Source organism: Anoplolepis gracilipes, chromosome 12, assembly GCF_047496725.1.
Source record: "Anoplolepis gracilipes chromosome 12, ASM4749672v1, whole genome shotgun sequence".
NCBI lineage: Eukaryota > Metazoa > Arthropoda > Insecta > Hymenoptera > Formicidae > Anoplolepis > Anoplolepis gracilipes.
Genome location: NC_132981.1, coordinates 717,814 through 731,373, shown reverse-complemented (window position 1 = coordinate 731,373; position 13,560 = coordinate 717,814). Strand labels below are relative to the sequence as shown.

General features: G+C 40.5%; 1 protein-coding gene across 1 annotated transcript; it reads right to left on the bottom strand.

The window, feature by feature from the left end:
• Positions 1-10,489: 10,489 nt before the first annotated feature.
• On the bottom strand, positions 10,490-12,364 carry LOC140671998 (uncharacterized). The gene is made up of 6 exons (XM_072903792.1): positions 12,154-12,364; positions 11,727-12,074; positions 11,554-11,637; positions 11,117-11,328; positions 10,748-10,907; positions 10,490-10,611 (listed from the first exon to the last, which is right to left on the bottom strand). Exons 1-6 carry the CDS (start codon positions 12,362-12,364, stop codon positions 10,490-10,492), a joined length of 1,137 nt encoding a protein of 378 aa, XP_072759893.1.
• Between the last annotated feature and the right edge of the window lie 1,196 nt (positions 12,365-13,560).

Here is a 13,560-nt window from a genome sequence, read left to right as displayed (position 1 = left end):
CTCATCATTTGGAATATCCGGATTTATCAAAACTAGCAAGGGATTTTTTTAGCAATATCTGGTACCGGTGTTCCTGTAGAGAGACTCTTTTCAACTAGTCCTGATTTACTGAGTCATAGACGTTTGTCAATGACTCTTGAGACAATTCAACAGTGTCTACTTTTAAAAGGATGGTTACATGCAAAAAATCATCATATCGATTTTAAGCAAACCATTTGTCATGCAGTATGCGACAAAATATTTGGCTTATAGTACAATATATTAATAATATACGTTTAATATAAATACATATGTATATCTTTAATATATTAATATTTATAAATTATTATTAAATAATGTTAATAATAACAAATTAATATTAATTATTAATATTAATTATTTATATAATTAATCTTTAATATATTAATAATAAAAATTAATATTTAGTATATTAATAATAAGATTTTTTATACTGATTATTTTTAAACATTCTTGTACACACACACACACACACACACACACACACACACACACACACACACACACACACACACACACACACACACACACACACACACACACACACACACACACACACACACACACACACACACACACACACACACACACACACACACACACACACACACACACACACACACACACACACACACACACACACACACACACACACACACACACACACACACACACACACACACACACACACACACACACACACACACACACACACATCTATACAATAGTAAATATACAGAAGAAATCATACCTTACCGATTTCATCGTCAATTAGATATGTTATAGAGGGAAGTAAAACAAAAAAAATTAAATAAAAATTAAATTTTATTTATACGTTATTAAAGATTAAATCCTTTCTCGAAGCATTCGATAACTAAATATAATATATCTAATAATATATCTAAATAGCTATAAATCAGTAAGGTATAATTTTTTCTGTATTTCTGAACATATTTAATTATTTTTGAACATAATTAACTTTTATATAATTGAGTCTAACTTGCCTCGCCTCAATTGAGTCTGAGTCTGAAGCAATGTGAAGCGAGCCCACCTCGATTTTGGAACGAGGTAGACTCACCTCGCCTCGTTATTAATGAGTCGAGTCGAGTCTGATCAAAAACTCGCCTCGGCTCGCTTCACTAACAGTACTAGTCCGGAGGATGGTTGGTAATGCCGGAGGCCGGGGACGCCCGGTCGAATCAACGAGCACGCCCGTTGTCCGGAGGATAGGGTAGGAACAGTCGCTTGTGTCTGGAGCCTCGAGAGAACTCTCTCGAGGAAGGATCAGGACAGGACTAGGTGTCGGCTCTTCGGCCGAGCCGGCTTATATACCCGGCGGCCGGCTTCCCACTCTCTTGGTTACAAGTAGAGTAGGGAGGCGGTCGAGTGGGGAGACCGGGAGCCCCAACATTGTAACGTTTGGTGGCGCCGAAAGGCGCCGATTATTTTAATGATGCGACCACATTCCTGACAAAATCGTACGGCAGTACAAATATTTACGTTTGATTTACCGTCGAACGATTTATCACTACGATGACGCTCGAAGCACCCCGTACCGAAAAACGAACGATTACACGCGTTGCATTTTCTAATTTCAATGTTGGACTGATTACACGATGATGCGGTGAAACATCGCGGACACTTATTTGGGCAGCGGTGACCATTCTTATTCCAAAACCCTATATTACACGATTCGCAGTAATAATTACATCCCGCGGCAGATTTTAAATTTAAAATAGGCTTATAATGATGCGAACGCTCATAATGTTTAGACGAAATACGGGTTCGTGGTCAAGAGAAGCGAGTATCGCGGTTCCGTCGTACATCGGTTTTACCCCACGTGCGAAAGTTTTCAAATCATGAACAACGATCGCAATATTGTCTGCAAGATATTGCTAGAAGCGTTCGATTTTTAGAATTTCGCAACCTTCTTCAGGTAATACGACACTGATATTCCTTTTTTTCTTTTTTTTTTTTTACGTACAGAAAATGCGTTACGCATCCCCCGAAGGATCGGGAACTCCTCCGGGGGTATGTGGGACTTTCCCTATTTAACGGACATACCCACTAAAATCCCTACGGGTGGTCTTCCCGGGCGATTTAAAGGGAGGGCGGGCCTCGCCAGCGGCACTATCCCGCGATCTTCCTCTCGCCCAAGCTCCCTTAAAGAGGGAAGGGCTCCCTTCATGTGGTGCGCCATTGAGATAAGTCTTAATGACGCACCATTGACGGCGTTGCGGGAACCACCACCGCAAGGCCGTCCCTTCACTGGGGTCAAGGTGCAATGGGGAGTGAGTGTTCCCGCATTCACCCCCCTTGATTCCGAGGGATGGGAGGTGTTCTACCCGTCCCTAAGTGGCCGCCGGATTCGACGGCCTGGTTTGGGGCGAAGAGGGCCCAGACCCCCCGTGTTCACGACCTCGGTTGGATACACGGGGCGAGCACTGGAGGACATTACATCCCTTACCGCTTCGCAGAGAGCCTCAACCCCCCTTATGTGTCATCGGAAACCACCCCTGTCTCTGTCTCGCTTTGGTCCTCCTCCCCCAGAAGGGGGAGGGCCTCCGCGAGTCCCGACAGGGGAGACAGGGGGAGCTCCCCCTATATCCTCCGTCACATCCCCGGGTGCGGAACATTAACTCCCTTCTTCGAGGGTGTGACCTTCCTCTCTCCCGGTGCCTCGACACACGGGGCATCTAGGGTGCATCTTACACCCCACCGTCCTGTGTCCAGGGTAGCCGCACCTGTAACAAAGGTGCTCCCTGGAAACAGCCGAGGTGCAACAGGAGCCGATGTGTTCGACTAGGAGGCACCTGTAACACCTGGGTAACCAAGCACCACAGGCCCTCACCCAGGCCTTTGTTCACGTAGGGGAAATCTGCAAGGAGATACCCAATGCCCGCGGGGCGGAACATTGGGTTATGTGAGTTTTAGGAGCACTGAGATGGTGTTTGCGCCCCCGACCCACTAAAACCCCTGCGGTAGCCTGGCCCGGGCTTTTTCGGGGCCCTCCGGGAACGAGCAGTTGCATTACTTCCGGAGGATCCTTTGCCTTTTTCTGCTCGTGGGGTCTACGTCCGGTTTGTGTATCCAGACGTGACCCCATTCCTCTCCAATGTATAACGGGCAGAGGAGGCCTTCTCGTTGTTTAATCGTGTCGCAGGGGGGCCACACCCTCACACCACCTCCTCGGGGAGGAAAGACATTCCCCCCCGGGGGAGGACGAGAACTCGAGTCACCCGCTCGAGCCCCCATCTTTGTGCCCTTGTCCCAAGAATTTGAGACGGCTGCTCCTTCTAATGACGGCAACGAGGTTCTACGGATTCTTTTATTTCTTCTACCCCCGCCACCGTCCCTATTGATATCGTCACTGTCGCTGTCCATGGTGACAGTGGCAGCTTCTCTTTCTCTTTCGGCCATCTCCTTCTGCGTCATTACTGACTTGCAGAAGGAAGTGACCGCCTGCCAATTTTCCTCGCACTCGACCATCTTCTGAGTTACGGTCGAGAGCGAGAGGTCATCCCCAATGATGTTTTGAAGGACACGGCGCTTATTCGCCCACGCTGGACAATATTCCAGCGTGTGCTGCGCCATGTCCCTCTCCTCCGTGCAATGGTGGCATTGTGCCGTGCTTTCCCTTCCGATTTTTTCCAGGTATGCACCGAAACATCCATGTCCGGTGAATACCTGGGTCAGGTGGAATGATAGTTTGCTGTGGGACCTCTCTGTCCACTCGTTAAGGACTGGTCCCACGGTCCCGGCGACCCTATTCCTGAAATCAGTTAGAGGAATGGAGGTACGTACATACACCCCCATTCCCCCGTCATTTGTCGCCGGGCTTGGAGCCTCGTGACGACCCTAATCCCGGAATCAGTTGGAGGAATGGAGGTATATATTGTAACCGTATAATTTTTTGTTGATTAATATAATTGCTCCTTGGGATGGTTTTCGGCCGGTGGACTTGCCTACGGCACACCATCGCGCGATCGCTCTTTCGAATCGAAATTTTATCCCCGAAACGACAATGATATTGGGTGCCAGGCGCGAAAAACCGCGCCGCTCTAAATCGATATGATACTTTCACATTACGCGACAAAATACCAAGATAATCACAATCACGACGGTAACTACAGCGATCGAGAATCAATAGTGTTAGTCGTTGAATTATCTCAATAAAAGATACAATAATTTTAAATATGAATAAAAGATATATTTGACAAGAAATACTTAAAACGGAAATTGAATGTACATGAGATCTATAGAAATGACGTTGAACTTTACAAGAGAAAGTTAAAATTATTTAGCGACAATTATGCGTAGTGGCCGCACTTGTTGAGCACGTGAAGGGCGTGTGACGACGCGGCGCCGCGGCCGAGTGAGGGATATCAGATTACGCTCGATTTCGGATATTCTTTATGATTTCAGAAGTCACTCGGCTTGTTAAGGTTGCAGCGATAGCACGAGTAAATATCGAGAACATACCGTAAGTCTCGGCCACGGAACGTCCGTCAATCGTGCGATTCACATTGCGAGAGAAATATTCGATGGAATACGCGTAAACACACGGTCGGCACGCATCGACCTTCGATATCGATCGCTATGACGTTTACTTTTCGCTATACCAACTATACGATAATCGCCTCACACGTAAATTATAACTGTTCGACACAATCTTCACATGAATTTTAACACTCTGGTGAATCACTACTACATAAGTTATTTCCGGATCGCGAGTCGATGGGCGGCACGGAATCTCGAAGTCGCACGTAGCACGCGGTATACGAACTCGCTTCCCGACGGATACAATACGACAAATACTACCATTAATTCGCGACAACTAAAACGACAATTAACGCGACAATACAAATGTGAGTATCGGCGGCTTATAGAAGGAGAGACTTTATGCCCTTGTGCGATTCGGACGAAGCGAAGCCTCTCGTGGAACTCTAAATGAAACGGTACGGCAACAATTACACGACAGCGGAATATGATTTTCCCTGTTAATCGCGACAACTAAAGATACGGTAATTGTGACAGGGCAAAGCTCGTTCGAATCGCGTAAGTTACTGGTTTGGCGGCCTTACAAAATGCTTCCTTCTCTCGTCGTCCAGTTTCGCTCGGGATCTTAGAGTTTCGGGTCGATAGGGCCTGTCGTCCTCGATCGCTCACTGAACAGTGACGAGCGTGAGGCTTACGGGAGACACGCCGGCGAATTCGTGTGCGATTAGGCCACCTGTGGCGCTATCGCGGCTGTTAGGGCCACTCGCGGCCGATTTGATCCGGCTTATTGACCCTCGATACGTCGATTTCCGCGAGTCTTCCCAGGGCGGCTTGTCAGCAGCTTCCGTTCGGCTCGTTCCGGTGCTCTTGGCTTCCCCGGACTCCATGGTTGAATCCGACGTCCATTACGTCGGGAGTGGCCATCCCCTCGACCGTTTCCTTTCGGTCCTTTGCTCCGGGTACGATCCTGCGGGTATGAATCTTTTAACGGCAGCCGATGTTTCCACCGATTTATCAATTATCGATTAAAATGTATAATTCTTACCGGGCGTGATCTCTCCGCGTCGGCTTTGCCTCCGCTCGCCGTCGGAATCAGCCTCCTGAATCCCTGTAGCTTCCAAATACGAAGATGTTGCTGCCGCCAAACTCATGCAAACGCGTGCAAACGAGAAAAATAAAAGTCGCAAGGGCGCCCTCTCTCTAAATGGAGGACGCAGGCCCTGCAAAACCCTTCCCGATCGGGCCGTTCGGTCCTTGTGACGGACGAAAAAAATAGTCACGTCACAGTATATGCTCCACCCACTCCCCCATCATTTGTCGCCGGGCTTGGAGCCTCGTGACAGCCCGGATCCTGGCGGTGATTGGTACTCTCAGCTCCTGGAGCTTTTTTATCCTCTCGTATGTACGAACGTGAGCTCAAACCAGGAGCTCCATAGGTGGGAGACCAGCCAGGATCCAGGCCGCAGCGTGCGATACCATCCTATACCCGCGGACGAGGCGAATGGCCATCTTGCGCTGTGGACGGCGCAGGATATCACGTCTGAACTTTATGGCCATTGCCTCGCCCGCCTACACCGGTGCTCCGTACAGGGCAACCGAGTTGACGGTGTGCGCGTATAAGCTGCGCACTTTGTCGTCCGACCCTCTCAAATTGGACATCAGGCGGCTAAGTGCCCCTGATACCCTGTTCACTTTGTCGGCCAGACGACTAAAGTGGTCACGGAAGCTCCATCTCCCATCCAGTTGGAGACCCAAGTACTTCAAACTTTCTCCCAGTTGGACGGGGGTATCATCCACCTTAATATGGGCCCTTGGTGGCTTCCCCTGGAGACCATCATGGAAAAATATGGCCTCCGTTTTCTTGGGGACCACCTTCAGGCTCATTATAAGTCTTAGGCTCTTGCACTGCGACTTGCAGCTTCTCCTCCAAGCGCTTGCAAACTTCCTCGAGCTGTAATAGAATAGAACAATATTCTTTTTCTTTCTGTGACAGAGTGTTCTCTAAACGATTTATTTCCTTTCTTTGTACATCTTGATCAGCCAGTTGTCCTTCTAAATCTCTAAAAGATAAAAGCCAACGAAGAGAAATGTGATTAGTGCAAATCAGGAACTTTCTTCCATATAAATAATGATGAAAAAATTTTATTGAATCCACAATAGCCAATAATTCTCTACGCGTAACACAGTAGTTCTTTTCTGTTTTAGTCAAAATTTGACTGTAATAGGCGATAACGTTTTCAGAATTATTCTGCACCCTCTCTCCGCACAAGGTCGCCTCGATAATCCATCGGCATTTTGATGCAAACGACCTTTTCGATGAATTACTTCGAATTCGTACTGCTGAAGTCTTTCCATCCAGCAAGCCAATTGTATGATTTGTTACAAAAAAATTACGGATATTTAATTATTGATATTAGACAAAAAAGTAGTTATGCCAAATCTAGAATAGTATCTGATAGATGCATTAACATTCCACAATCTAAAATTAGAAAAGGATTGCTGGGTCATCGCTTTTTGAAATATTTATATTATTATGAAGATAAACATTCCCATACAGCACGGAAATGTTGCAGAAACATTGCATAGATATTACACTAAAACATTGTAATATTGCATAGAAGTTGCGAAATATTGCTGCAAGATTGCTGCAAGATTGCTGCAACGGTAAAATGTCCGCTTTAGAACTGTTACTGTATAATATTGTAGCAATATTGCAGTAAAATATATATGCAATATTATTATATAATATTGTAGCAATATTACAGTAAAATATATATGCAATATTATTACAAGGCTATTCAAAATAATTCATCCAATTTCAAATGACTGTATTTTGTAATTTAACAAATGCAAAGTAATGAGTAACTTTTATATATATATATATATATATATATATATATATATATATATATATACATATATACACACATATATATATATTGTTACGTCCCGGCACCAAAATTTTTCTCATTTACTTTTAAGAAACACTAAACTTATAATATAAAGTCAAACGACAAGTTACCGACTACATTTTAGCCGATAAGTTATTCACTAAGACAAGTTACCCATTATAACCGTTACCGACTCTAGCTGACAGTACGAAACGTTAATCATAAAATAGCTGCTCTCCCACCACCATAAGACGCTCCCGCTACTCCGAACCCTTAGATAACCGAGGGACCTTGAAACAGTCCCAAAAATCGACACATCAATTCGAGACTCTTAGCGATGCACTTCTCTCTCTAGAAGTGCTCCTCATCCTTGCGATTCTATTTCTATACGCGATTTCATTTCCAAACACTGTTCCAAATCAGCACGCTTTCCATATCCACATTCGTTTCCATTTCGGTACGCGATCCTATTCCATACAGTTCCTCTGCAACGTCATTCTACCTCATGCGAGCGCCTGTTATATCGTTATTTCATTATACTACGTCCGTACACCCTGCGTCAGTTCTCCGCGCCGATAGCTCTCCGATTCATATTCACGCGTCACCACTGTAACCATCCAATGTAAGGTTAGTCAAAAATACACGTATTTACGAAACCTTATTGTGCATTAATACCAAAACGTACCTGAACCCAGTCTGCATTTTCTACGTTCGGCGTCATATTAAATTTCAATCCGACCCTCAACAGACCTGGTTTCGACCATTAACCAAACCAGCGACGTAGCGGTGCAAACAATTGCACGCTCGTTACTACCCCTTCCCAGCCGATATCGTGCTAATACTCTGCACATACGGTACTCCTAAACCTAAAACCAAACTTATACCTTCTCCTGGAAGCATCGTGTTAATATTCTGCACATGCCACCTCCCTACCTCAAAACCAATGGTCGAACCCAGCGAACACGCGAAATTAATTTGATCTTTTTGTAGATGCCAAAAATAGGAAGAGGCGGACACAAATTCCACGCGCGACGTTTATATTACGAATACAAATACGCCCCCGTCAGTGAAGCGGATAGTGAATTCCTCGAGACGGATCGTCTATATTTTGACTTAGAGTACGAGGCGTACTTTAACCCGACGCTACGAACAAAGCAGGTCAAACCTCTGAGGATGGACATCCGCATAAAGTCTATGGGATATTTTCCGTGGCCGCGCAAACTGATACAGTTGGACACACAGCTACTGTTCCCCCCTTTGCCGCCCGCGAATTACGTACCGGGAGATCCGAGGAGGACCCACTACCTCCAGATACGCGACGAAATATTATACCTAAATTACGGGTGTTCCACCCCCGAGCACTGGGGTTCCGCGGAACAACCGATAGTAATAGATTAATATTACGCGGAACGAAATATAACAATATCTCGTAGCAGCGTTACTCAAAATACGAAGCTTGGAAAACCTAGAGTTTTCTCGTGCCTACACTTTTACGACCGACCCTTTTTTTTGCTTCCTGCGTTTCGCTTGGGCCAGCTCGCCCTCCGCTAAACCCTTCCAAAATAGTATTTTCGCTCCGCGCTGCCGAGACCGGTTTACGACCGACCCTTTTTTTTTTTATTTCCTGCATTTCGCGTTGACCATTCTCTCTTTTGTCGAGATTTTCCCGAAGACAATACTTGTTTCCAAATTAATACTCGTTTCAAATATTGTATAACGCGCGTGTTATTTTATTCATTAATTTGTAAACAATTAATATCTAAACTAAATAAATATAAGAAACCTATTTCTCGTTACTCAATTATTTGTACTCCTTCCTTATTCTGACCACGACTAATAACAACACTTTATGCAAGCAATAACAATAATAGTATTTAACCATAACCTATTGACAACACACCTACATGTGTTACGGACAACTGCGCCCCATACAGGAGGGCCACCCCTCCCCTCCCGCCGTCGAAGCGCGTCACCGATTAGAAAACGTCCGTTGCACCTACATCTCGGGATTCGCTCATAAATTAGAACTTACCCCGTATTGCGCATCTTGCTTTGTAAATTCCGACGACCTTGATAGAGATTCTTGCGCGTACTTCAACGTACACCTCGCGCTCGACAGCACGCGCTATTCTGGCGTGTATTGCACGGTCTGCTCTCGTAATCTAGCAGAGTTTTTCCCGTTCGACTGCGACCGGTGCGTTAACACCTACGCCGACTTCCTCAGAGATTTGAGAAATAGAAACATCTATTACTATTCGTTAGCGGACCCTATTAAAGTCTTCGTTAGCGGAACCATCCCCGAGGCGTTCACATCACGCGACTTCCCTTAGTCAGTAATCGCCATATCCCTATTACTTCGCCTTTGGTAAGGGAAAACATCCATCGTCCGGATAAGCCTAGTCGCGAGGAATCCCCTGAAGCTTAGCTTCTGAAATACGCGACCGGTCAGGCGAAAGGTCCGACCACTCTTAGGAGCCGCGTCCCCGCTTGACGTAACAATATATATATGACTTAATAATTAATTTGCATTCGTTAAATTACAAAATAATACATCAGTCATTTGAAATTGAATGAATTATTTCGAATTTGTGTATGTGTGTGTGTGTGTGTGTGTGTGTGTGTGTGTGTGTGTGTGTGTGTGTGTGTGTGTGTGTGTATGTGTGTGTGCGCGCGTGTGTGCGTGCGTGCGTGCGTGCGTGTGCGTGCGTGTGTTATAAATATATTATACGTGTATATATAATAATATTATTATATAAATAAATGTTTTTTATTTCTTATTCCTTTATAAGATTATATTATTAATTTTACAAAAATACATAGTTATTAACGTTATATATGCTATACATATAAAACAATTATGTCTTTGGTATCCAAGACAAATATACTAACTTTTACAAAAATTATATTGTGGACATCTGTCTTTTAAAACAAAAAATAAAATATAAAAAACGAATATACTATGCATGTGTCATAATAAATCACAGACTAAAGAATTACAAATAAACATCATGAAAATAATAATATAAAATGCAACTTTACGTATAGTGTATATTAATTATGTATATAATGGATATATATTCTTATTTTTCTGTTTCTTCAACTTTTTCTCTTGTAATTCTTATAGTGGCTTGGGCAAGCCACTTTGATGCATACTCTGCAATGTCGCTATCTGTAATATCTTTATGCGACATATGGACAGCTTCTGTAATACATAGAGGTATATTATTTAATATATATATATTTTAAATTAATTTTATATTAATGTAAATCTAAAATTTGTCAGATTTTTTTAAATTAAATAAAATTAATGTTAAATGATATATAAAAATGACACTTACGGATGACAACTTTTGAAAGTTTTAAATCTTTAAAGCTTCGTTTATTTTTTTTCCCAGCCCAACTAAAATGTTTGGCTACATTATCGGTTAATACTTTTTTAAATATATTTCGTATTATAATATTTGCCGTATTTCCACCAACGAGTTTTAAAAAATGTAGCTGAAAGAAATAGTCAAGTTTTCAAATAATATCATACAATTGTTATCAAATAATACCATATTACCAAATAATACTAAAACATACTATTAACAACATAATATTATAATTTCCCCTTCACTTTAATTTTTTTAATTCAACTTTATAATGCACATATAGTATTATAAATAGTAAATACTAATTTAGGAAAACTTTGTATATGTCATACATACCACATTGTCCTGAAATTTTCTTTCTTCCAGTTTTTCTTCGAAGGATATTAAATCAAACATTGTACATATCGGAAATAGATTATCGATTTCTGGGTTATTGCAAAATTCATACGATTTCTCCTGTGATATACCCATAACTCTGTTTTTAATATTATTCAATTGATATAATATTTTGTTTAATTTCCACAGGATATTTTTCTTAAAATCTGAATCTAAAATAAATACACATTATTTAGTTAATAAAATTATTGTATATCTGCATCTCGATAACTGAACTGAATTGATCTACAGTGTATCTGAATTTTCTTGTTGAATGACCTCTAAACATATTCTACATCTAAATATATATACAAGTTTGTCGATTTAAACGCGAAACACTCTGCATATTTCTTAGTATGTATATAACATATAAAAAAATAATTATTTTCAAAACTTACCATAAGTATCATCAAGATGTTCATTATTAGTAGGATTTTGTGTATAACGTGTTACATTACTTATTGTAATGTCATTATATGAGTCTAAAAATTAAAGTATAAATATTATTTAACAAATATCATATATCGTGCAAATATACATCATATTTAATAAATTATATATGTATACTTACCATTACTGTTTACTGTATTAAAGGAAGTGTTATCGCATAATACATTTTTCGTATTTTGTTTAGATGTGCTTGGTAACTGATAATTTTCGATTGAAACAAACTGACGTTTTTGCGGAAGAGCAGGCAGGATTTTATTTTGTGGGACATTATTTTCTTTCTCTTTAACAGAAGATAAATCTGAATCATCTGAATCTTCAGAACTAGATACATGTTTTCTTGCTGCTTTTTGACGTCTTCTGTTTTTACTTTCTTGTTCTCGTTTTTGTAATTCACTTGATGATACAGGAGTATCTACATTGGATGTATCCTCTGCTAGTTTTAATTTCTTTAAGCCTTCTTCATACGTATCTAAATCATTAAAAATAAAATAAAATGATATAAAAGTTACATATAATAAAAAAATTTATGTATTGCATTATTCATTTACCTGTAAAGCCAATAACTTTTTTAATTGGTAACTCATCCCAATCAGATTTTTCTTTTGGCATCTCTTTTTTTATAATAGCCTTATTAATACGTAATTTAGTTTTAAAATGGCTAGGCCAAATGGTTGACAAAATAACTGCATTGTACCATATTGAAGGTATAACTTGCAGCCCATCTTGAAATTCCACAATTACAAATCTGGCGGTACTCATTTCTTATTTATGGGTATTCCATGTACGCAATTGTAAATATGCCTTCTATTGTTTTAAGAAAAATCTATTATAGCGTTTTCCAGCGGTACGGATTAATCCAACCCGGGTTCCGTGTTTTCTAATCACATCAGTCATTCCATTCTTCTGGAAAATGATTCTACCACTCGAAAACGCTATTAGATAACGCACGAAATTATATTTGATGATTCAGAGGAAATATTGCAAACGTATTTCGATCATTCCCATAAGGAATTTTCCATGTTTTGCACAATAAATCAGTAATTGGACAAAAGATAATTTTATCATGATCTAGTTTTACTACTTTAATATTAAAATCATTGGACAAGGTAATGTATAGACTTCTTTTACATACTTAAGTTTCTTTCCAATAAGAAAAATGTCCTTATTCTTTTTTTGCACTATGTTCAGAACTAAAATACATGTACTATTTCTTAATAAACAACAATTATTGCAACTTTTGCAATTTATATTAAATTTTTCATTTGATATCATTTGATATTGAAACTGGACATCAAAAGTATCAGGTATCGGACCATTGTTATGTAAAAATTTACATGAATATGCCTCATTATTGCTATTGTGTTCTGAACGTAAAATATTACAGTTATCAATTTCATGATATCTTTTAAATAATTGTTGTAATGGTTTCTCATTTTTTCGTAATCGTCTTTTAATAAATGACATATAGTTTTCAAAGCGCTGAAGTTGTCCAAAGAACCAAATAATCTTACATCATTACATATATGTAGAAGATTATGTACGTTATGCGAAATATATTGTTTGCCGTATAGTATTTCAAACGATTTAACAAAATGATCCAATAAAGCTTCCACAAAATTTATTAATTCTTTATTTTGACATAAATGTTGACGTATTAGAATTGTTATAGCTACATGTAGTGTCAAAAAGTGAATATATATCTCTCGTTTTAATACGTATTTTAATACAATAGGACCCGTATATAATAAAAAATTTCTAAACTCAACAGCTTTCCAGTGTTTAACTTCTTTTATTGATCTGGGTTTTCTAACAAAATCATTTGGCATAGTATTTCTAAATAACATCAACAAATGTGATATTTTGTTAATAGATCTTGTATTTAAACGGACAGAATATGAGCCTTTCATCCATAGAATTATCATTTTTTTTACAACTCCTAAACATATAAGGTGCAT